At 35.9% G+C, this 27180-nt stretch overlaps 1 protein-coding gene across 6 annotated transcripts in view; it reads right to left on the reverse strand.

Moving 5' to 3' along the window:
• Positions 1–580: 580 nt before the first annotated feature.
• The window catches only part of CCDC85A (coiled-coil domain containing 85A), a 208782-nt gene continuing 182182 nt past the window's right edge, over positions 581–27180 (reverse strand). For 2 of the 6 annotated variants that reach the window (XM_031008358.3, XM_019020600.4), the window contains one exon: positions 581–2494. In XM_031008358.3, coding sequence (XP_030864218.1) covers positions 2445–2494 — 50 coding nt within the window. In that variant the 3' untranslated portion in view covers positions 581–2444. Of the gene's footprint in view, positions 2495–6903; positions 7003–10817; positions 10938–14273; positions 14409–27180 lie in introns of all 6 variants that reach the window. The other 4 variants (XM_019020598.4, XM_019020599.4, XM_004029266.5 and 1 more) reach the window with 4 other exon arrangements.

A 27180-nucleotide genomic window follows, 5' to 3' on the forward strand; every position in this document is an offset into this window, starting at 1 on the left:
TTGTCCATCTTCTCTGTCATTTAAAGTTGAGGCTAATACTAAGTGTAGAAGGCCTTATTCCACAATCTTATTAGTGACATCCAAGAAGTATGTGTTCTCTGAGCACATTTGTGTGTGTGTTTTCCTATTGATCTCTTAGTCACATGTATATATTATGCCTTTCTGAATAATGTATAAGTTTCTTAAAGAGGCCAAGTTTTTCATTTATTTGGTATTTCCTCTCCAAAATATTTCCTTCTGATGACTCTTTTAAAAATAAGTAGATAATAATTAAGTTTAATTTTAATCTATATAAATTAAAAGACTAAGAGGATTTTAAACAGAAACATTTTTAAATATTTTAAATATCATTTGAAAGCTTTAATTCCATTATAATACAGAATGGTGCAAGTTGAGGAATATCTGAATATTTAATCCCTCATTATGAGCATATTTTAAAACGTGCCTTTGGTTTATGTTTAAGATAATGAATCATCTGTATTACCATTATTACTACCGTCACACAGGAGCATTAGGACACGTCATGACTATTACAAACGGACTCAATTTAGGCAAGACATTTTGAAGAAGACAAAAACACTGTGAGATTAAATAATTTATTACCATTGCTAAGATGAACACATATACTTAATACTCAATTTTATGCAGAACTTTAAAAAAATAGTTTTAATACAGTATCAAAATTTACACAAGTTTATTTTGTCAAAAGACCAGTGTCCCTTGTATTAGCTTCTGCAGGCTCTGCTGCAGGCACAAAAGCTTATTTTAAACGTCTTCAGAGTGTAGGAATACAACAATTTAAGGATGAAAGCTTTCCTAGGAAAGAAGGTGTAAATATAGCAAGCAATTTTCTTTTATAGAGTAATAACATTTTAAAATATAACATTTAAAAGGGGAGCTTAAATTATAACCCAATTATGATAATTAGAGAGATAATTCTATAGTAAATTAATCCATAAATATTTTCTGAAAATAGAGAGATGATTTTTCATCACAGTAACATTTTTTAAAGTATAACAAAATTCCTTCACAGTCTCCTACTAGTGACAATTAACTCATTATGTAATGAGCCCATCTAAAACATCAACAACAGAGAATATCTGCTATGAATCAAATCTCAGAAATTTAGAACCTATCCAAAAACTGGGAATTGTTGCATTTCTACTTTTATAATCTTAAACTACCATAAAAACGTAGCATTCGGTCACAGGCCTCTTGCACATTCATACAAGAAACTATCATTGCATCTGGATTAACACAAAATACCTATCATAGCATTTCCAGTACACACATTCTAATATTATATATATATGTATATGTATACCAAAAATAAGAAATAAACTAAGCAAAGCTAGCACACCTCTTTTTCAAACCTCAAGCAATCTGAACAAGAGCTTTTAGCCTCAATAATGAAGGACATGCGTCAGTTTCATAAAATGTTAGATAGCTGCAGTAGGCAAAGAAAGCTTTTTTCATAAATGCAGTGCAATATTTTAAAGTTTACATAAAGTTTATTATACAGCATGTCTAGAAACTAAATTGTAGAAATTGACATCTCACAGCTCGAAACACTTAGAAAAATTATGTTTGTTGTTTTTAGTTGAAATTGTTAATATTAACACCAATGGATACACTGAATGAGTATGAAGGTTGGTATGCCCCAAGATGTGTCTTTATGAGAAACTCATTAAGATGAAAAAAAAAAGATATATTTATATTGATCAATTGAAGTAAATGGTACTCTCTGATAAGCACTCTACAAAGTCTTGCTACCTTCTAGCTGGTAGGGAGAATTTACATGGTATTTTTTAGCACCTCAGAAGTCAAAACAAAACTCCAGAAACTTAATCTTATCTTGCATCCAAATTAATTATGCATCAGGAATTAGTAGTTTGTTTGTTGACTGAAGTATAAGAGGTAAATGCCCAACTCTCAAACTTGGGAAGCTGGAAAATACCTCTTCATATCTTCAACATGACATGGTAGAAAACTCTTACCATTATGTGTAATGAGTCATCTCTATTCAAAACACTGAGGCTCCACTGGACTCTTAAAACTATTCAGGTTTCCCAATTACAATATTATATCTGGGGAGTTAAAAACACTTATTTCTAATGAAAACACTGGTACCAAAATATTGATTTTCAAAGCTACTCTGTTTGAGATTTTCAAAGCTACCTTGTTTGAGATTGACTGTTGTGGACATTGAGGTGAGAGACACAGAATATCAGCTTGAGGGGAGAAGTTGTACTACAGGTTTTAGAGGGGAGATATGTGCAATGTACAATCACTCCATGTTATTCCATGAGTCCAGGTTTGTGGAAACCCACTCTTTCCTTTTTCTTCTTCTTGTCTTCTATCACTTTCTGGCAGTGGTGATCTCCTGTTTGAAAAAGAGTGCATCTCACATTGGTCCTTTGTACTGGTTTCCTGACAAATGTTGCCTAATTCCAGGACACGAACCTGCAGCATCTCCAAGTTTCCTCCACACAACCTTAAAAAAAAAAAGAAGGAGTGAGTATCTTACTTTTCCTCTTTCACAAGGAGATTTGCATTTCTTAAGGGTAAATTAAGTGAGGAGCGAAGATGAAGTAAAGACAAGAGACAAAATATCCACATGAATGAGTTCAAATACAAAATAAAATGTGATGACAAGCTTCTTAAAACACAAGAACTACTTAGTAGTACGGACTACTAAACCTTGTTAGTAACCAGGGTCAAAATTTTAAAATGATATATTAACTTACTGTAGTTATGTAAGTGGTCCCCAACTCTGACTGCACACTAAGCACTTGAGGAACTCTTAAACAGTAATCCCCATCCTTGAAGATTCTGATTTCACTGGGAGAAGTGAGGCATGGACAACTGCATTTTTAAAAAAAGCTCTAAAAGTAATTCTAATGTGTAGCCAGAATTAAGAACACCTTGGCAAGATCATCCTGGTTCCTATATTATACATCCATAACAAAGGATATCAGTGTTTAATGTGCTGAGGAAAATGAAGGAGCTTTTGTTATTGAGCTATTTAAGTCCTGAGGTGGTAGTCTTAGGGCCACTAGTAAATTTCTCTGGCTTTTTCTACAGAGTGGGGTCATCAGTTGTCACAAATCTTAGCTACCAAGCAATATGATCTCTTGGATTTCCAAAACACAAAGCATCCAAATGTAGGCAGATGATAAGAATAAATTCAAGAATCACTGAAAGAGATACAATTACAATATGTTAGAAGCTGGGCCACATAGAGGGACAAAAGGTGCAATCAAGAATAATGTAAGCATAAACATAAAACTACCGAATTCACGAATAATACATCAATACACTAACATTGACTGGAATACACACACATGCACATGCATGTATGTGCACATGCACAATAACAGCCATACCCTCCCAGACTATTTCACGCTAAGGATTATGATCAGATTGATTGATTGCGCAAAACTTTACAATACTCTGACGTGAACACAAAACTAGTTTGTTCATTAATTATTCATAAACTGTTTCTTTTGTTTGGTTTTGTTTTGCTTTTAAATAGAAGTGGATACTACAGGGAAACCCAATATCCTTCATAGTAATACACAATATAGGGCTCTGTTTACCTTCATTTCTAAGCCAAAGAAACTGTTAATCTCAATCCAACAGCATATACCAATACATGGCATAAATATCCCGTTGTACTCAAAAGGAGTTGAAGTTAAGGTTCTTAAATATCTGGAAAGGAATTATTAATATATAGCAATGGATGGCTCAAGGTATACACAAGAGAGTTAGGAAAGTCTTATTTCTTAATAAATTGACAAGACACAAACACTGAGTCAAGGAGCCAAAGGATGCTATAGACTTTCCTTTTCTAGCCCTTAAATACAATTACATCTCTCCAGAATGCTTTGAATGTGTGGTTTAGAAGCAGAGGGTAGACTTAAGGACCTTACAAGGATAACAGACACCAGCACTAGCTGGTTACAACTCAAAAGTGCAACTCCTCTTCAAATATTGAAATGTAGAACACAATGAGCTTAATCCAGATATAACTATGTAGTGAAAGGAAACTCTTAAAGAAGGCAGAACTTTGCAATAAACCAACAATACTAAGGTTGACACAGGAGTAGTGACTTATTAACTAAAAAGGCATAACAGGTGTGTGTTTGAGACTGTGACTGAGATGACCAATCAAGTATTTCAACGGTCCTCAGGGAATTTACAAGAGCCAAACAGACAAACCTAAAATAAAACAACTACTACAAAAAGGCAGATTTACTATTTCTTAGGGGGCAGTATATTTATTTCTGTAGCACAGTTTGGGAAGAGAATAGCTAACTACATACTAACCCACATGATGGTAATATGAATAATAACCTTTTCGCTGTGTAGATGTCAACAACATCTAATCTCTAGGAGCAATACTAGAAATGACAGCAAAACTTCTGTGGTCCCAAGTTCTATCGGAGTCTTATAACCCATCTCATATTATGGGAAAACTTTATTTTTCTGTGACATTATTATAAAGGCATATAATTTCTCTACTAGAAGCCAAGCCTTCATAATCTTCGCTAGTTTCACAACTTATCTATGAAACTGCTTTACAATCTGCATTTTTCCCTATTCTGTGGCATTGACTATGTGTTTTTGATCATATAATTAATAATGGTGACAATAACATTTTTAAATTGTTTCCAAATATATAAAATTGCTTAAGAATCAGATTTGGGTTTGTTTGCATTTTTTCCTCAAATTCTGGGGATCAAAGACAAAAGGAGACAGAAAACATACTCCTAGAGAACTTTTAAAGGTAAACAAGGAGGGCAAGCTTTTGGCTTTCTGAAAGTATCTTATACACTAAAAAATAAAAATAATACTGTATGGTGCCTTTCAATTTATTTTTGAAAGTGCAGGCAAACAAAAAGATCAACATAAAACTAATCAAAATCCAATCCAGTAATGGGTCTCTACTGAGACTAAGATATGAATTTTCTAATGTCCAGAAATTGAAAGGAAGGAAAGCAAAGGAAAAGGGAAAGAAACAATCCTGGAATTTTTTACAGAAATTCTGGCATTAAGCACCGTGGAGATGGCCCCCTCTGTAAGATAGGGTGCTTTTCACTTTTTGTTCCTCAGGAAAGGTCCTCAAAGGAAATCTTGGTGTACTCCTGACTTCACTATTCATTAGAAAATAGTTTGAGCAAGTAACTTAATTTCTGAGTCTTAGTTTCTTCAAATATAGAATTAGAGTGTTCGGGTTCTTACCCAGGGGTTCATATCTGAATTGCCTGAGGTCTGATGGTAAACTCAGAGATCCGAATTATGAAGGAGGTCCACATACTATTCTTTGGACAAACACTGGAGAATGACCTCTATGGCTCCTTCTAGTCCAACAGTTCCTATTGTCTGAACTTTCTCTCTCATTCCATAGTCAATAGATGAGAAGCAACAGGCATTCCTAGGTATGTGGCTCACTTTTTAAAATTTATCTGAGGGAAATATTCAAATTGAAAATCTTAAGCACAGGTTGAAAAGCTACAGAAGGTGAATGGTGGTGCATTTAGGAAAGATGACATCTAGAACTAGATGTCCTTTTGAAAACAGACAACAGATATGCAGGAAAGAAAAACAAATAACTTAGGAAGGGTTGGAAGAGAAAAATCAGCCACAACACAGGCAAGCAAGAGACTACAAATCTCATTCCAGCACATAAAAAATGCCCAGGGGACTTATGTAACATTTACTGGATTCCAGAAACACCTCGAGGAGGTTGATGCGTAAGTGTCTGAGAATATCTGGTCCTAATAGATCTAAAGCTAAAGGGTATTTCTAAGCAATTTTCACATCCTGATAGGATAGAGAAAAGAATATGAGGATAAAGCATAATGTAAAGCCAATTAAAATCAGTGTTTAACATGACCAGTGCTTAACCATGATTTCTTGCATTTAACAATGGCTTCCTCTATAATATTCCATTTAGCTATTTAAAGCCTCACAATTTATATTATTGATTAAATGATACATCCCATGTATATTACTCAAAAAATTAAAATTTAGTCAGGGATTAATAGTAAAAATCCAAGCCATATTAATGATTGCGTTGAATATGCATGTGAAAATAACATATCTTTTATTTTTTACTTTTTTTTTTTTTTTACTGTGGTCTCTGACTTCATGAATAGATTTCTATTTGTCTATCCTCTTTTTTTTTTTGAGACAGGGTCTCATTCTGTTGCCCAGGCTGGAGTGGAGTGGTATGATCATAGCTCACTGCAGCCTCAAACTCCTGGGCTAAAGCAATTTTCCCTCTTCAGCCTCCCAAAGTGCTGGGATTATAGGTGTGTGCCACTGTGCCTGGCCTAACTATCTTTTAGGTTCTTATCTGTCTTTCTTACCTTACTATATTCTGAGTTTGGGTCAACAACTGAAAGCTAAAGATAATACTTCGCATGACATGAAGCACACATATATGATATATGAAGAACTAAGCAAAATTACCTAGTAAGGTGGCGATTTTTTCCAAGAATAGTTACAAGTAAATCTAAAGGTGGCTGTATTTTCTTTATCATAGGTTTTTAAACACTGATCTTTAACAAACTTCTTAGAAGTATAAAATAGAAACCCATTTATTCTATCAAAATTAGAAACATATTTTAGACAGTAAATTCAGTATTAGCAAATGTTTGTAGAGTCTTCTGGAATACAGAATTGGCTGATCATCTCTAAATTGAATATTCTGTAACATGATTGTATTAATAAAACTACAATAAAATATACTGAATATAAAAACAAGGGAAATTGGTTTTATTTTCATATAAAAACATAAAGGCATTTGGTCAGCACTTTAAAAATATTCTTAAAACAATAGCTAAGCTACGAAGTGGCTTTCAACACAGAATACACAATAAAGCACATTAAACTTACATTGCACATTTCTCTGACTATAGCTTTTTCTGTCTCACTAAGGTCATGTTCATACTCTTTACCCTGTTGACGATCTATAGTTTCCTGAACATCCAAGACCTGGATTTGTTGAAAAAGAAAAGCAAATTTCACATGGAAAAAAGCTTGTTAGTTATGATAAAACCATCAAGGAGCTCCACTTTGTAAAACCTTTAGTTTTCTCCATGTCTGCATATCAGAGTGGATTAGTATATGGAAACATATTTTTTAAATAGCTGATTGTTCTGAAATCTATTTGGAATGATTCTATTTGATTTTCAAATGGCCATTAAAAGCAATCCATTGCATCACTAATAATCAATGGAATTCATTAGTGTCTAAAATAAGTATATGCATTTACTTTGGTCATTAAGATAACCTCACTGTGTCAACAATTTGGATATAGTCAATAACTCTTGCTCCACTGTAATGATGACCAATATAATTAACTATGTGCCAAATGGTCCAAATGATATGTAGACATGGCCTGCATAAAAGATGACTAAAAAAGATGATAGTGACAGGTGAAACTGGTCAAAACCCAGGAATATGCACGTAAGAACTACTGACCTTGCAGTTCTTGCCTGGACATGTTCCCAGTGCCTAAGAAAAGGCATGTGGAGGTGGCTCTTTGACAGTATCAAAGAGAAGCACTGGCTCCTTATAGTGAAAATATTTGAACAACACTTTAAATATTTTTCATGAAAGCAAAATGTCTTGGAATAAAATGCCTTTTAAACAATTTTAGAGGCCTATGTTTCCACTTCTCTAAATTAGCCCTAAACACGTTGAAAATAATATTCCTTTAAAAATGTCTAAAGTTTTATTGTGGGTACCTTTTTATACTACAAAAGGAGAAAATAACTTTGGCTTTCTGTGCTGTTTGTTGTTTTTATCTATATCAGTTTACAAATCAAAGTGTTGAAGTAATACAAAAAACTAATGCTCTCCCTAGAAGTTCCTATAGAATCCACACCAACTGCAACACTGCTAAGCTACTTGATTCTACTGTCATCACGGTCAATGCTGATGTTCACATCTGCTACCTGTGAATTTACACCAATTGAGCCAAACTAAATGACTTAAGCATGAAGTGGGACCTTCAGGTCAAGTTCATGGACACTATCTGAATCTAACTAGAGTTCGATCCTGTAATAAATAATCTCATCACAAACTACACTCATTAATTTGAACCGTCTAGCCATTATTATTATAAAAATGCCACTTCTGAGCCCTGATACTCACCTCAGATTACAGTTAATTTACCTTCTTTACATATTTAGAGAAAATCACTGACTGTGCTTGGTGAATATTCATAGAAAACATAAAGAGCTCCTTGAGCAAGCTCATTTACCTACAAATTTGATTTGTAATGCACCTCAGAGAAGTGTACTTCAAATCAGTTAATTTTTACTAAATGAAGTAAAGCTCCAATTAATAGTTATCATCAATTTTAAAACAAGAAGAATATAGTGTCATCACAAATGTACTAATTTCTTACAGTGATTTACATTTCCCCATAAACCATGACCACAGATTTTATAAAGCCTAGCGTTTTCTATAAAATCTATCAGAAAGTGAGAAACTGAGCCACTGTACTAATTATTCTTTTCACAATAGACATATCTCATGATATAAATCAGCTCTAGATAGCTGGCTCTCAAAAACAAAACATGTCAAGTGGCCATAATTTCTTTTTCTTATAATAAAATCTTTTTAAGATGCATTTCCCAAAACTGATGTTTGTACATATTTCTGTGTCCTAACACAGTTAACTCATGGAAGTAAAAACATTTGATATTCAAGGGCCCCCAGTTTTCTAATAAAGATGTTTCACTTGCTCAATATCACTCATCTGCCAACCAAGGACACTTATGTGTACTGAATATAACATAAAATCTCCCTCTCTTGAAAGATATATATCTTTTTTTTTTTTTTTTTTGAGACGGAGTCTCACACCGTCACCCAGGCTGGAGTGCAGTGGCACGATCTCGGCTCACTGCAACCTCTGCCTCCCGGATTCAAGCAATTCTCCTGCCTCAGCCTCCCAAGTAGCTGAGATTACAGGTGCCTGCCACCACACCCCGCTGAATTTTTGTATTTTTAGTAGAGACAGGGTTTCACTATGTTGGCCAGGCTGGTCTCAAACTCCTGACCTCATGATCCGCCCACCTTGGCCTCCCAGAGATAAAATTTTGTATGAAAATTAGAACTAAATTCAGAGAAAATTGAGGAGCTCTTCCTTGCCCTCCCCTTCCTTTTAGGCCACACTAACAGCTGCATTGAGAAATCTGGAAAATATTTCAGTGTGACCCACTATGCTGATCTGATTCAAATAGGCAATTGCCATTTAATAAGGCAACAGGCTGAAATGGCTTTCAAACAGTTTGAATAGGAAGACAAGTTGCTGCTGTTGGAGTGTGTGCAGATGCTATAATACTACAAGATTGAAGCCAATCTCTGGTCCATTTTCTACTTTTAAAATGCTTTTCAGATAGCTAGTGCCTGATTCATGCTAAACTTCATCCAAGTGCTGCCACAGAGAACAAGATATTCAACAGTCCATAAACCAACACCCACTAGAGGCAAAGCAGTGACCCCTCACACTGGCTGTGCCTTCCCAGGAATTCCTCTCAGTTGCTCACTTTGTGAATTATCCCAACAAAGACAGAAAATGCCAAGTGCACTGTCAGTGGCCACTAGCATGGTTGCCCTACCTTCCCTCATCAATAATCAGTATATGTTTAGGAAAAGCAAATTCATTTTGTATAAGCTAAAGCAAAATATCCTGAGGGAGCAAAATCTTCTGCTAAAACTTAATCATCTTAAAGTGAAATAAACATTTTGAAGTTCTCATCTATGTATTTGTTTTGTGCATGCCACAGAAAGTGTGGCCCACTCCAAAAGAGGAGTGCATCTTCAGGCTGATGATAAATCATTTTGAAATTGAAACAATTTTAAGAAGAGTTGTGAAACTCACGTGGTAAAAGCAGATCGGAAGCACTCTACCTGTTTTATGGGTCAGAAAGGTTTGATCAAAGCTACATGTTAGAAATTATAGATAGATTTGTTAGACAGTGCTTCATACTTTGAAACTGATAAAATTTCAAGAAACCGTCTCAATTTGTAAGATGATTTTTATCACCTGTGTTAGTTTCTTCTTTGAGACAGGTAAATATTTATATTGTTTATTTATTATTAATTGTACCTATAGTCCTGATTTTTCATTAGTTTTACTTATTGGAAAGCTCATTATTGGTAAAGAAAATAGATGACAAATTTTAGGCAATTTTTTGTGAAATCACTGCAAAATGTGAAGGAAGACACAAAAGTAAAGTAGCTTTATGTATAACACCATATATCTGTTTTCTATTATTCTATAACGGGGCAATTAACTGGAGTTTGAGAACCCAATTTCTACTTAGAAGAGGAAAGAGTAGGTTTTCATTTATTTCAATATTTTATTTAAGTTGCATAATGTACTTCAATTGCATCAAGAAAGAATACTGTGGTGTCCTTCCATATTATGACCAACTATTAACTTCCTATATTTGAAGACATCCATGCTACAAACATTGCACATAAAATACCTATCACAATTTTTACAAATATGGATATACATGCACAGACTTCAACTTCGATGCCGATAGATATGAATCACATTACTCAAAACAAAATGATAAAACTAGAGATTCAACCATAAGTACTCAAACTCATTGTCAGTTTAGAACAATAAAAATCATACTTCAAAAATTAAGATTTAAAAAGTTACACCATAAGGAGTCAAAAAATAAAATATCTATGGTTCAAGCAAGACTGTGAGGACTACTAGACTACAGCGAACAAGCCACGACACAACTGAAGCTCTGGATAAATGGTTGCACACGATTGGTTACCTTAAGAGAATGTACCACAGGTTCAGGCTGCTGGGAAGGTGTGGCATGTCCACTGAAGCTAGCTGCAGAGGTGGGTGAACTGTTACTCCCATCAGCCCCTGATGACAACCTAAAAGAACCCTTAGTAGAAAATCAACAACTTTGTTATTAAAACAAAAGTCGTTTATAACTACAAAGATGTCATTCAATATTCAATTTCACTACCAAATGAGAGTTAGCCATTTTGTTACTTTTTCCTAACCTAGTCTACAATGCTATCAATCTGTTCATTGGAACACACTTGCTGCTTGACCAGCAAGAAAACATAAAGAGGAGCCACTTCAATACATTGTCAGATGCCATCTCTGAAATGCCCCACCCCCAAGGAATGGCCCTTAAACACACTTCAAGAAAGATTTTTGAAACTCAAAGATACTTAAGAGTAGGAAATTCATGAGTTACTCCATAGCTGAGTTAAACATGCTCACTCAGCAAGCCAAATGCCATATTCCACATGTCTCAGAATATGCAGACACATCACATTCTTGTGTTGGAGAAACTGTGTCTCTTATAAAACCCTTCTTTGAGGGAAAGACCTATAATAAAGCATTTTCAAAAAAGATTTATCCAAATTCAACGTTTTCTTTAAAAACTGAAAATTGATCTTTTCTGCTCTTTTTAAAGATGAAAAACAGAATAGATATAAACTACATATTTTTAGTTTAGTGGTTCTGCAACTTAATTGGTGAGAAACTAGAACCTGTACATGATTAATTTGACACGTGCAGGCCACATTCTTCTGTACAAGCACTGGAAATTTCCCCTAAGGATCTGTACTTTTTCTAAGGCGTGCTTGGGGGAAGACTAATGGATCAGTAAATAAAAAGAGAGTATCAGTTATCTACTCTCCTAGAAAAAGCAGTCACATGGGAATTTTCCAAATCTATTTTTATGTAGATAATTACATTATTAGAGAACCTGAGATTTTAATTTCTGCCTATCAACCTATTTACAGAATTTTTCATGTCTAGTTGATTAGTAATTGCTCCATTCAAGTTGATTCTATCAATCTAACACCCCGAAGAGGAGTCACTGAAGGTGTATCATGAGAATTCATAAAGAGAGAAACAAGGGTAGTTTGGAATATTAACTTGCAGACTCTCTCCATCGCCCAGGCTGGAGTGCAGTGGCACGATCATTGTTTCACTGCAGCCTTCAACTCCGGGGCTTAAGCAATCCTCCCACCTCAGCCTCCTGAGTATCTGGGACTACAGGCATGTGCCATTATGCCTAGTGACATTTTATCTTTTTCACAGAGACAGGGTCTTGCTATGTTGCCCAGGTTGGTCTTGAACTCCTGGCCTCAAGTGATCCTCCTGCCTCAGCCTCCCAAAGTGCTAGGATTACAGGCATGAGCAATCATGCTCAGCCAAGAGAATTTTTATGCTGTACATTTTAGAGATAAGAAGAGAAAACTGCACCCAGCAATTATAGGTATGGATTACATGTAAACCATGCTTTATAAGGAAAGTTTATTATTATTAACTTAATGTTATTATTGCAGATTATTATTTTTGCAATTTGGAAGATTTTCTCCCTTTCTTTCTTGCTGTCATTTCTCCTATGTCCTCAAAGGCTCCCCCTGCCACCTCACTAGCCTACTGAGGCCACATTCTTTACCCTGCTCAAAGAGTTCTACAATCCAGTCAGGTCCTGCACCCAGCCTCACTGGCCAACAAGGAGAGGAAGCAGTAGAATATGGCATGTACGTGGCTTCCTCAGCTTCTGTCCTCCATTGCTACTAAAACTAAAATGTACAGCAGGTGATGAAACAGGATTGTCAATTAGAACAGACCCAATCCCCTGTGGGAAAGGAAATTACAAAATTTGTTTCCCTGTATTTGTAAACCAGATCAAATCAGAAACAATAATGCCTAATACATCTAATGGAAGGGAAATTATCTGAAGTTTAAAGATGGTTAAGGGGCACACCCTTCACCCACCCTCATATTTTGGACATCTTCTTCCTCTATACTTTGGATCCTTTGGAATCAAATTGTTCCAAAACTAAGGAGTTATAAAAGGAAGCTCCTCTTTCCTGAGTAACCCTGGTCCTCTACTCTTCTCTTTTCCTCCTGGTACCACTCTTACGAATGCTTTTCAAAAGATTTCTCAGGTTATACAGAATTCGCTTCAAACCTCTTGTTTAGGACCCACCATTGCAGTGCCATATTTCCTCTGACTTAGAAGTCATATTTCCTCTAATTTAGAAGGCAATAAACCTTCCCACTCTGAGCTACTTCCTTCCTGTTTTTACTTTCAAATCCTTTTCTGCCCAGCCTTTCTGCTTCAAAGGTTCTCTTTCCAGACCTGGTAAAAAGATAAGCGTATCAATAATACCATCCTTTTGCTTGGGCATGGGCCTCTATCGTTCAGGGCATTTTGGTTTCAGAGAACTTCTAAAAATCAATGTAAACAACATCCTTAAACCAAATCATCTGAGCCATTTTCCATTCTTTAAATGTAAACAAAGTCCTGTTCTGGCCATATCTATTCAAAAACACACATTTTTTTTTATGAAAGTAGTTTTCTTAAACAAATGGGATGGGGGGCTACAATAGTATTTTGCCTGGAGTATACAGTGGGGGGAAATTCATCATTTAGGGATGAATGTTATACTTCAAACTAGCTTTGGGAGCCATGGACTACAAATCAACCAGAAAGATCAAGGCTTATATTTTATTTTGTTTTTGTGAAGCCACAAAGGTAACCAAGTGCCTGGTGAAGTTTACTTCCAACAGATGTTAAATAATTTTCTAGACTGCAATAACAGAATGAAGCACCTCATTCTACTATATCTCATTTAGCACTATAAAATAAAAGGTTAGTTTTCTATGCACTTAGCAGAATCAGACCAATATTTGGAGAATTATGAGGGTTCAATTTACATATACTCTCAGTCGACTAATACATTTTCACTGAACTATTTAAAAAAATATGCTACTGAGCCAAACAGGGAATTTAAAAAGAGAAAAATCTTACTAAAACTGGAAATGTGATTTCCAGATTGAGTGGCTTGTTTTCAAGCTACACATGATCACACAGTGCATGCATCACCTCTCAGTCAGTAGACAATTTTAAAGGGCAAAGGAGTACTTTTCTGAGCTTGTCTAGAGACATGATTTTCAAGACCACTGACCTAAACTCCTTTTATCATGAAATGTCCAGGGTACTTTTGTTCTTCTCTCCTGCATGCGGTTGCTCAACTTTCACCCCCAGATGTGGGGGAGAAAAACAAGAAAACTGTTTAGGAGGTGAAAAATTCTACTCCCATCCTCCCTCCCCAGACTTAGACATACAACTTTCTTTCATGTGTATGAACTTGTTTTCTACCCCCCAGTATAACTTTTCCTCTAGCAACAGAAGTCATCTGGTTATGCACAAGCAAATGCATCCAGCTGACTCATCTTCACTCACCGGGAGAGTGGGCAGGCATCGTCCTATTCCTCGGCACCCTTGCCACCACTGCAAGACCCGCCGGGCTCTGGGCCCCCAGCCTTTCTCCATATTTGAGCTGTTTCTAGTTGGAGGTTGCCTTCTATCCTGGCTGGCCTTATATTTGGAACAATATGGTACAATCACTCAGAAAAATACTGTTTCCCAAGTCTCAAGAAAGCAGATAGAACATGAAGCTTAATGAGATGAACCACAATGACCACAATGGCAAGCTGTAACATGCACCTGTAGCTAGGGAAAAAATAAAAATAAAAACAATCTGAAGTCCTATATATTAGACCTAATCCTGATTTAAGTTTCTGGTAAACATATAACTACATTATAAATTCTATCAAAAAGTAGACGATAAAGTCAAAATTACAGAAAAAACTTGAAGGTACTTAAACAACTTTATTTTATGGGTTTTACCAGCATAAAATAATAATATGCTTTACCTGGATATTATACAGAAATAAACTACATAACTTCAGAACTTAACAAAAGTTATTTGAAATACAATTGGGAGCACTATGCTCTTTTGTTAAGAAGTGAAATTTGGGTATACATATTCAATAATACTGAGAAAATTAAAACTGCATCAAATTTTTAACAAAATTTCTGCATGTTGAAGAGTATGTAATGAGCTAAAAGGTCATCACTGCATTAAAATAAATATTTTACATAGAAAAATCTACATAATCACCAAACTTTCTATTCATAAGTTAACTAAATTTTTATGTATTTATTAGAACTAGAGGCATCATGTAATTGAAAAGAAAAAAGTCCTTAATTTTAGCTTTTTCCATCACCAAACTGTATAATCCTATTAAAATGATCAGAAACAAAATGAACTTATTAGAACATGATTTCCTCTCCTGCCAACTTTCACAAAGACCTATAACTAAGAATATTATGTCCCAAGGAACAAGAAAATAATTTTAATAATTTAATAATTTTAATTATGGAAAATCTGCAAAACGGTCCCAAAATTCTAGTGTCTAAATGTTGAGGTTGACTTTAGAAGACTGAAAATAAGAACATAAAATTTTAATTCTCATCAATTCATTTTTTTTGAAGTTAGCGGTCTATATCTGAATAGTACTGGTCCAATTTTCACTCTTCTCTAACTTTTGGAGGTTGAAAAAAGAAAATGCACCATGGTCTTAAGTGAAGTAAGAAAGAGAAGAAATAATGACCAGTAGTTGGTACTCACAAAACTCTTTTCTGAACCTATTAAATTGGCACCAGTGACCTATAAAAATAAGTCACACATACTCTACTTCTCACGTATAACAGAGGCAATTATATATTTGCACTTGGGTCATAATGATAATTTCATCATAGCAACATTAATTTGAACATTGCTCTTTTGATAATTAGTCCATGTGTAGTGTCTAATTTGTTTCCATCATCAAAAGAATTATCTCCAAAAATTTATAATATGATTCACAGCTTAATACTCACCTCCCACCCCAATCTGCATAGTTCTATTTCTGAGATGATCATTAATGAGTAATGCAAATTTTATAGTTATTTTTACAAATAAGGAGATCTAGTATCTGAATTTGATTATTTCCATAACATGCACCTCTCAGATCTTATCCTTTTTGGATTTAACAACTGAGTAAAACATATAGGAATTCTACTTTCATTCTTTCTTAATGTGTAGCAAGGCTAAATCCCAATGCCCCTCCATTGTAACAAAGCTTATCATCATACCCACGAAATCTAAGGTAGGATCTATGCCAACTTAGAAGCCAGCTGGCATGAGCACCATTTAGCTACTATGTAGAGAACTCACAATAATTTCCAACTTTCAGAAAGTAGATACTACATAAAACAATAGCTATACTTTAAGTATTATAAAATGTTCCTTTAAAATATATTAAATACGTATTTTATAGTATTATTAATCTCATAAGGGGGAACAATAAACAGGGGCCAGATCTTTGTGGAAGAATAAACTGATGATATAACCATTTTAAAGGAAAAAGTACTCTTTTAGAACCAGGATTAATTGACTTTCTTCCCATGTCGGCATATATATTTTTTTAATCTAGGTATATAGAAAAGTGTGTTCTGGGCCAGCCATCATCATTAACTTTCAAATAAACTACATCAAAATGGTATTTATACACTAATGAAGGCTTAGTGTTTCACAAGGCCTACAATCGCCAATTACAGTGTTTTCTGAAGACAGTTTCATAAAACGTAAGAAGACTTCAGTAATTCAGTCGTTAAACTTGTTTCTGGCAACTTGGGGGCTCAAAATGGTGGAACTCAGATTCTGGTCACTAATTGGGAGAACAATTCCAAACAGTCTTAAGATCGTCACTTCCTATTTTCTGAGGAATTCTGTTTTGCTTAGTTTTGTTTTCTGTAGTTTTCTAAAATTCCAAGTTTGTGAAAAAGAATTCCCGAATGACCCTAACACTCCCATTGTGTGAGAAGTAAATTATAGATTACTTACTCTGTGGTAAGTACTCATAGAAATCATAAAAGAATATGAAGAAGTATGAATCACTGAGTCTCTTTAAGTTTCGCTATAACTGTACTAGTCAATAGTTTTTATTCCTTGAAAACTCTGGAAACTTCTATAGAGGTAATAGTGTAGGGTTTTTCAGAAAATGAAGTATTTCAAAAATTTGTGAGGAGGAAAGAAAAGTGAAAATCAAGTACTGAAAGGAAGAAAAAGGGGGAAATGGGAAATCTAAACTGTACTTCTCACTCACCAGGCATCTCAGCGAACTTCAGACACACATAAAAGTTCCTCTTGAATGATGAATAGAAAAAGTCCCCAAGAACTATTTGTTGGAAACCTCAGTAATAAAGTATGAAGTGACCTATGTTTTAAGCTAAGAAGAAGAATAAGTCAGCCTGACTTGAAGACTTTTACCTTAATGACTTTGAAAGGCATAAAGATGGGCAAATGAATTCACATATGGGCATTTGCATGGGTTTAGCATGAGTCATAGCCTTTAGTCCTCAGGACTTTCGGGGTCAGATTCTGGTTAGTTCTTCAAACTTCAACAGGGTATAAAATCCTCTGTACTTAAACATGAAATCAACATGAAGTTTTCAACAACTACACCTGCAACATTTTCTCTTCAAACTACGACCATTCTAATAATAAATAGTTCTCATCTATTTATTTAAAGACGTACAACATTCTCTAAGACATTATAGTTTATCTTTCCCTTATTGCTCACAATGAGCTATATATGTAAATGAAGGGAATAAAAACCAATTTTGCAAAAAAATAGACCATTTAACTTTTTTACACTGTCGTGTTTCTTTTCTCAAATTTGCGTGAATTAAGTGTTACTGTTCCTCATAGAAATAATGAAAAACACTAAGAAATGTCCAATATTATATGTTATCTAAAATACATGAATCACAAAATGATGATCACTCAGAATTTGATGTGTGATCTCTGCAGTAGGGAAAATTACCTAAAAAATAAAGCTCCTAGAAAAATCCTTTACAATGTTTTAATTAGTAATGAAGTCAAGGAAATTTTTTAATTTAATGAAAATCCTTCATAAAAACAGTTTTGTTTGCACGCCAGAAAAATGGAAAACAAATATACTGGGTTTCTTATTGAATCTATACATATACATATACATATACGTACATATGTATGTGTATATATAAAAATATATATGCACTATACAAATATTTCCAATTGACTAAAACTCACATTCAATAGAGTAATACTGTAGTGTTACATAAAATAGTGTCTCACTTTGATATAAATCAGATGTAATGCACTTATAACAAATTTGAGAGCCCAGCCCTCTCATTCACTATAGAAGGCCAACTATGGAAGCCTGAAGATTGATCAGCTAAAGTGGTTTCCTGTTACTTAAAGATGCTTAATTTTTTTTATAACTCCTGAACTTGGTTAAACTATCATATAATACTTAATACCTCATCAGAGTGTATGCCTAGTTTAAGGGGGAGGATAAATTCAGTTTTTCCTTATTACAGGGTAAGGCAGATACTTTGCTTAATCTCATCAGGGAAATAATATTTCGTTCAGTTTGGCCAATCTTCATTCTGACATATTGTAAAACTGTCCTAGCAAATAAATAGAAGCTCTGATTAGAAGAGATTTTAAAGGTCACCTTGGCAAACGCTTTCCAAGAGATTCTTGTGCATAGGCTTAGAAATGCTAAGACCCTCTTGCCTTACTCTAATGATAATATTTAGTTAGTTATATCCAAAGAAAAGTGCATTTTTCATTTAAATTAACTAAAGAATCTATTCAATACTGATGTAAAATAATAAGTAATTTCCTGGATGTATAGTCATTCACTTATTCACTTAACAAACATTAACTTAGTAACTATCAGACGTGATATTGCATGCAATGCCATATAGATACCTACTCCAACAAATTTTTGTTGAAAGAGAAACACAGTGAGTTCAAATCACAGACTCCAGGGTCGCAGTGCCGGAGTTTAAATTCTTGATCTGACACTTATGAGCTGCATGACTTTGGACAAGCTATATGACCTTTCTGTGCCTTAGTGTCCTCATCTATACAGTGTAAATAATAATGGTAAAATGGTACGGTCACTCTATGGGTTTGGAAACTTACATGGAAAGAGCTTTTAAAACAGTGTCTGGCCCACATAAGTGCTCTATAAGCATTTGCTGTCCTTATCATGAATGTTTTTGCTTTGCTTGTCAACATATTTTATAACTTGTCAATTTATGTCTGAATGTTTATTATTGAGAGTGTCAGTTCTCAATGGGGGCGGGGGTGATTTGGCCCCCAAGAGAAAACATTTGGCAAAAATGCCTGCAGACATTTTTACTTGTCAAAACTATGCAGTTTCTACTGGCATTTAGTGGGTAGAGGCCAAGGATGTTGCCAAATATCTTAAAATGCACCGGACAGACCCCTCACAAAGAAAGGATTATCTAGCCCAAAATGTCGCTATAGCTGAAGTTGAGAAACCCTGATTTAGAGAAAGAGAACTATGTTGGGAAACTGCAAAGCAAAATTTCTGGTGACAGCTCTATAGCAGATTTTGCATATGAGGACATGTTGCCCACAGGATTTGGAGCTTGAAAGGATTTAGAAGGAAACTCCTTAAGCTTCAGCCCTCAAGTGGTCTAAGTATAAAGGCAGCCACATTTCCACCCCCAAATAAGAAATTACTCCAACAAAAGAAACAGAATTGAAAATACCCATATCATCCTACTGTAACAACACTAGCAGAAAGAGAATACGCTGTGGGCAGGCACAGGGCAGTGGTCCAAAGGAAAGAGTTCTTGAGATAGAGACATATAGTATGCTACAGTACCTAGAAAATCGTGACACCAGTCCCACATAGAGAATACAATTGGCAGAAGGGGCTCTGTGGAAATTATGGAAGATCATAAAGCTTACTTAACAATTTGCTGGGCAAAGATTCTGCACTTAACTTGAAGCAGTCACATTAGTAAAGAATAAAATTGCCAGCAAATAGAAGTGGGGGCCCTGACACATGAAACACATCTCAGTGCCAATGAAAGCATTATAAGATAATCACAAAAGATTAAATAGATAAAAAGATAAAAGGGAGATTAAATCATAAAAGATAAAAGAAATAAGAAGGAGAAATCTGGACCAGGAGGTGACTACTCTCTGCGTCACATGTGGTGAAGGATTGTAGCCTATGTACAGACTCCTCGGCAGGCAGAGGACTTCTTGAGGGCGTGTTTTTGACATAACAGCTCTCAATCACTAAGCTCCTACCACGTTAGCACTACCCTAAGTGCTGTCCATTAAAAGATTAATAAAACTGGCTAATCTGAATTCCTAAAATGCTGGGTGAATATCCAAAATATAGAAATAACTCAAACATCTCAATAGCAAGGAAACAACCCAATTGAAAAATGAGCAAAGGACCTGAATAGACATTTCTTAAAAAGAAGACATACAAATAGCAAAGGATTTATGCAAAAATGCTGAACAGTTCTAATCAAGAGAAAAATACAAATTAAAACCACAATGAGATATCACCTCATGCCTTTTAAAATGACTATTATCAAAAAGACAAAAGATGTGTTGGCAAGAATATGGAGAGAGGGGAACCCTTGCACACTGCTGGTGGGAATGTAAATAAGTATAGCTATTATGGAAAACAGTATGAAGTTCCTTCAAAAAATTACAAGTAGGACTACATATGATTCAGCAATCCCACTACTGGGTATACATTAAAATTAAACAAAATCAGTATGTCAAAGAGATATCTGCACTCCCATGTTAAGTGCAGCATTAGTCATAATAGCCAAGATATGGAAACAACCTAAGTGTCCATGAATGGATGAATAAAGAAAATGTGCTATCTATATATACAACAGAATACTATTCAGCCTTAAAAACGAAGGAAATCCTGTCACTTGTCACAACATGGATGAACCTGGAGGACATTACGCTAAATGAAATGTCAGGCACAGAAAGATAAATACTGCATGATCGTACTCATATATGAAATCTTAAAAAAAGTTTATTTCTACTTAGAGAGGAGAAAGGTGGTAACCAGGAGTTGGGGGGATTGGGAAGGAGAAGGAAATGTCTGTCAAAGGATACAAAATTTCAGTTAGACAGGAGGAATAAGTTCAAGTGATCTACTGTACAGCATGGTGACTATAGTCAATAATTTATTGCATTCTTGAAAAATACTAAGAAAGTGGATGTAAAGTGTTCTCACCCAAAAATGATAACTATGTGAAGTGATGTATATGTTAATTAGCTGTATTAAGTCATTCCACGATGTCTATATACTTTAAAACATCATGTTGTACACAGTAAAGATGTAATTTTATCTATTGATGTAAAAAAAGTTTTTTTTAAAGATACTAACTGTGGGCCTGGTAATGTTTTCAGTAATTTATACCCCAGAGTGATTTTTCCTTCTTTGGGTCCCAGAAGTCTCCTTCTAGTCTATGCACTCATTCTTTGGCTCCTGGGTTGCAGAGAGATCCAGATGATCCTAGGGAGGGTCAGATTGGTTGGAATAGCTCAGCAGCCTTCGAAGGAACTGGATTAGAAGCACGTTAATATGAATAACTGATACAGATGAACTGCTACACACCAGATTAACATCAGCTCTGTGCTCATTTGACCTTCTCCACTCCAGGCACATAACTGTGGCTGCAACCATTACATAAAATGTGTATCTATCCTAATAAACAAATGAAAGTAATATTAATTCACACACCCCTCATTTATTATGCCAAATAATGGCTGAGATTGATGTCTGTGGAGTCACAGCGGACGTAGTAAGCAGCTTCAATTCAGAGAACCAAAAATCTTAGGCTGCTGACATGTTCAGGAAAATAAAATTAGCTCTATCTTCCTGTAGTAGAAGGATGTGAGCACAGGATATGAGGCCCAGAGTAGCAAAAGCTGAGTCCAACATGACATGCAGGAGTCGCATGGGAAATCTCCCATGCTGTAAGAAGGATTTGAAATTTATTCTATGTGGAGCCACAGATATAACAGAAACTGATGGGTGGTGGACAGATTGATCTGGTAATAGTGTGGAGAATGATTTGGGTGAGGCCAGACTACCTGGGATGAAGTTCCAATTAGGAGATCAACAAAGAATTTGAAGGGAAAAAAGTATTACTTGTTGCCTACACTGGAAAATAGCAGAAGAAATTAAAAGGACAATATTGATGAATTAGAGGGCAAGACCCTATGAACTTTAATGTCTATTTGAATGTAGGCAGCGAGGTTGAAGGAGTTATCCAGGATGACTATCAACTTTCTGGTTAGGTACTCGCTAAATGGTCATGCTATTAACCAGGATAGAAAATACCGGGGGAAGTAATAGATCTAACTCTTTCATCAGATTTTTAAAATCAAGATCAAAGAAGTGATTAATAATGCAAAGCCCTCAAGCATTCTTTGTCACAAATACCCTCCAAAAGGTTTTCTTCTGACATGTGAAATAAGAGAGTTTGCAAAACATTTAAATTTAAAATGATATTAACTTCATGCAGTGCTCACTGTATCACTGACGAAAATATCTCTGCAAACAATAAAATGTTATTGGAAGGAAAAGAAAGTAATTTTGAAACACCTGTTCCTCCAGGTGAAACTTACAGATACAGAAATATAGTTCCCAGAAAAAATAAAACGAAATAAAAGTAATTACAGAAGGTTAGCAGGATGCCTTTTTACAAAAATTACAAAGGGCAAACCCCAGGAAGAAAAGAATTAATATCTTTTGAAAGGGCTAAGACAGCAAACACCCAGTGTCTCTGTAGCCAGAGTGACGGCAGATAAAGAATAACAATAAAGTCCTGGTTGAAAAAAAGAAAAAGAGGCTGTTAAACAATACCTAGGAAACATAGGCAACTACTTCTAGGCAATGAGTCTATATGCTTAATACTTGACTTTTATTAACTATAGAACTCCCAGTGAGAAACATTGAAATTCCTACAGAAAAAGACTGATATTTCTAAATTGCTTTTCAATCAGGCTGGTATTAAATAGTAAAAGGTTATGGCATTGTTGCTGAGAACATATCTGAATACTTTCACTTTTTGGGCTTATTTTTTAAAAGGGAGAAAAGGAAAGCACAAGTAGGACACGGAGCGTAAGGGCATGGAACTGAATTGCCAGTATGGATGCAATGGCAAAGAAGTAATGCTAATTAACATTGCATCTGACTTGCAGACCAGAGCCAATTAATAATTGTGTTAAACACCTCAGCATGCTATCAGGGCCCAGTGGAACACATGCACAGAACTAGAGCCCCAGGAACTAAACAGTGGTTTAAAATAAATATTTGCTGAATTGACTAAGAAATATTCCACTGTGAGGTAGTGTTTGCTGCCCTAGCTTTGGCAAAAAGAAGGGTCTTAGGTTCTTCAATGAGTCTTCTAGTATATGAAGCTCCCATGCAAAATGGGAAAGTCAAGACAAGAGAGAGGTCAATAGTGAAGAAAGAAGAGTCAGCTTCTTGTATGTATCCTTACAGCTACCTATCTAGGATACATACAATAATACAAACAAACACAGCTACCAGTTAGGCTGTAGGTCCACCCATGCCACCTGCTGAAAGATCTATCATGGAGCATTAGCAATGATCTTATGCTTAAATGTTTACAAAAATGAGAGTAGCCAAAATGAATCCAGAATCCAGGCAGTGTAGCCTTTGCATAATTGGTAGTAGTAATATCTCTGGCAGGGAAAAATGAAATCCACCATCAGCGAGACCATCATCAAAGCACAAAAGGAAGCATCATGGAAGCATGAGCTCTTATTGTCACAAACAGCTCTTACTGGAAAGGAAGAAAACAAAGAGATTTTAAAAATATGTTTATCTGTGCCCTACCTTCTTATAAAAAAAATACGATGGAAAACAAGATTTTTTTATTCAAACTATATATACACTCATTTAACTGAATCATATTCAAAAGGATAAGTCTAGGGCACAGAGAGTTAAAACAAAATATAAAACATCTTTGCAGAGTCAGTCCATTGAAGTAAGTCCCAAAATCATCCATACCTCTGGGAGACTAAAAAAGCTAAATGGAGCCGGGAGCAATGGCTCACACCTGTAATCCCAGCACTTTGGGATGTCAAGGGGACAGATCACCTGAGGTCAGGAGTTTGAGAACAGCCTGGCCAACATGGCAAAACCCAGTCTCCACTAAAAAAAATACAAAAAATTAGCCGGGTGTGGTGGCACATGCCTGTAATCCCAGCTACTCAGGAGGCTGAGGAAGGAGAATCACTTGAACCCAGGTTGCAGAGGTTGCAATGAGCTGAGATCACACCACTGCACTCCAGCCTGGGTGACAGAGCGAGACTTCACTGGGCGACAGAGCGAGACTTCATCTTAAAAAGAAAGAAAGAAAGAAAAAAAAAGCTAATTGGGTCTCTCTTTGCAGTCCACACTTGGCTCCTCTCTCCTTCTACATCTTTAAATCTTGGGGTATCCAGGATACAGTCCACAAAGTTCTTCTTTTTTTTCCCTCAGCATTCATTGACGAGAAGTTCCCATTCAGTCCCATAGTTAAAATATATATATATATATTTCATTCTTCCCAATTTTTTGTCTCCAGCTCTGATATCTCACCTGAGTTTGACATGTACACATCCAACTCTATGTGACATCTCCTTGTTGATGTCCAACACCTCAAATTGACTATGTCCAAAATAGAACTTGATTCCCCTGTACCTCCTAACCTGTTCCTCACAGTCTTGCCTATCTCAGTAAACAGCACCACCAATCATATGATTGCTGAGATCAAAATCCAAGGAGTCATCCTCAATTCTTCCCAGGATTGACACTCTGCACCATCCCTGGGCTGCCATTCACTGCATAGTCTCTGTGAATAGTTCCTTCTGGGGCTGTCAGTGCCCAACCTATAAAGCCATATGCAGTCCCTTTCCTTTACAGTCCACATCCCATCTATCATTAAGCACCCTTAGCTCTACTTGAAAACACACTGTGAGTCTAACCCCTCCTCACCATCTCCACCCTACCACTTAGTTCAAGCCACTGTCAGCTCTCTTAGACTGCCAAGCTAGCTCCCTAAGGAGTGTACCAATGTCCCCTCTCCCTGTCTCTACCTTCTTCAGTCTCGTGTTTACCCAACATGGAGAGTGATCCTTCAAAAATGTGAATTAATGATATCACATCCCTGCCCAAATCCTCCAATAGCATTCCATCAACTCATATCCAAATCCACATGCTTGAGCTTGGTCAACAGAGCACATAGGGTCTTCCTGTTTCTCCAACTTCATCTCCTTTTATTCTCCATTTTACCCACTCTGTTCCAGCCACATTGGCCTTGTTCCTCTTTCTGAAATATCCTTGCTGTTCCCACTTCCAGGAATACTCTTTTCCATACTTCCTTTATTCAAGTCTCCTCAGATGAGAGGTCTTTTCTAAATATTCTCCTACTCTAGTCACTCTCTTATTCTATGCCCTGCTTTTATTTTCTTCATAGTGATTACCTCTTTTGGGTAATATATTACATATTTATGGTTTTAAAAATAATAATCTAGCTACTAAAATGTAAGCTGCATGAGACAGAGGCCTTAACTCTCTTATTCAAGACTGTATTCTCAAACAGTATCTGTACATAAGAGATGCTCAAAAAAGATTCAAGGGGTAAAAGATTAAACGAATGGCCAATGCTAGCCATCAGCCTTCCATGACCTACAGAAATTCTATTCCCTATTTTTTTTTTTGTTCTTTTTGAGACACAGTCTTGCTCTGTCAACCAGACTGGAGTGCAGTGGCGCAATCTCCGCTCACTGCAAGCTCCGCCTCCTGGGTTCGCGCCATTCTCCTGCCTCAGCCTCCCGAGTAGCTGGGACTACAGGCACCCGCCATCACGCCCGGCTAAGGTTTTTGGATTTTTAGTAGAGATGGGGTTTCACCATGTTAGCCAGGATGGTCTCGATCTCCTGACCTTGTGATCCGCCCGCCTTGGCTTCCCAAAGTGCTGGGATTACAGGCGTGAGCCACCACGCCTGGCCTCTACTCCCTATTTTTAAGGGATGTTTTGCTTGTGCTAAGAAAAGCAGTGGAAGCCCACTAATTATCTACCACTGAATAAATATTCCTGTACCAAACCAACAATAAATGTTAACCTTTCTCATTCCAAATAGTGAGGTCACTGCTTCTGTTTAGCCTATATGAGATTCTGGGGATAAAAGATAGCAGAGGTAACTGGAATAAAACATGGTTTTATCTCATCTCTCCATACAAACTTTGACCACAACTACTGTCACAAACTAAAGCTTCTTGCTTAACACAGTTTATTTTTTCTAAAGTCTCTGTGTGATAGGAAGAAAATGGCCAAAATTTTGAGGGCATTACACAGGTAAAGGTAGCCCTTAACACGTACAGCCAAAACTTTCTGAAAAGTGACACTGAAGCTTTAGGAAAGGCAAAATTTTAAAAGAAACTTAAAAACTAGAATTTTTGCAATAGCATTATCCTGAAAAACAGTCTGGTTAACCAGTAGTAAGTTCCCCAAGGCTGGTTAGAGATGTCTTTTTAAAAAAAAAATGAAAAGCATTTTTGCTAACTCAAGAGAGAAATAACCCAAAGACTAATGAGCTCCATAAATCACTCACTGCCTGACCCTCAGCAAGTCACTTGTCCTCAACGCTAAAATGGAGAGGCCTATCAATTAGCTTCACGTGGTAGCTGTGAAGGGAGACTAATAAGCCTGATTGCAAAGCATTCTGAAAACATTAAGTGCTACAGAGAGGCTTGAAAATTGCTAGGTTGACATTAGTCACTGACCAAGCATTGTGAATGCATTTGGTTAATCTTTTTTTAAAAAAGTTTATTTTATTTTTAATTGACCAATAGTAAATACATGTATTTATAGCATACAACGTGAACATCACACTGGCTAATCTTTTTAAGCTCTCTTCCACCATTTGGCTCTTCTGATGTCAATCAGTCCTGGTGACAAAGACAAGTAAGTGAGGATTCTTCTCACTTTCCTCTAAGTCTTGTCCTGACCCACAGAAAACATGCTGAAGATGTGAACTAGCCTTTGTTCTCCTCTGTCCTTCCGAAAGCACCTTGCAGATTCCCAATGAACAGATGCTGCAGAAACAACCAACTAAAACACCTTCACCTTTCCTTTACAAGAACACATACATAATGACTAAAATCCACATATATGACAAAGATCATGTGAAGGAACAATATTAATATGAAGAACCTGAAAAATGCAGAATTCACCTACTTCCTACTTTTTTTCTGCAAGTTTCTCCTTTTTTCAGGAAATGCCCTCACTTAAGAGAAAAGGGAGATTGATTTCTGACTCCTCCTTAGCCAGAAATGGTTTTCCTCATCCATCGATAAACATAGATTTAGCATTTCACTTGTCTGTGAAGGTGTAT

The sequence above is a fragment of the Gorilla gorilla genome, chromosome 12 (assembly GCF_029281585.2).
Source record: "Gorilla gorilla gorilla isolate KB3781 chromosome 12, NHGRI_mGorGor1-v2.1_pri, whole genome shotgun sequence".
NCBI classification, from domain to species: Eukaryota; Metazoa; Chordata; class Mammalia; order Primates; family Hominidae; genus Gorilla; species Gorilla gorilla.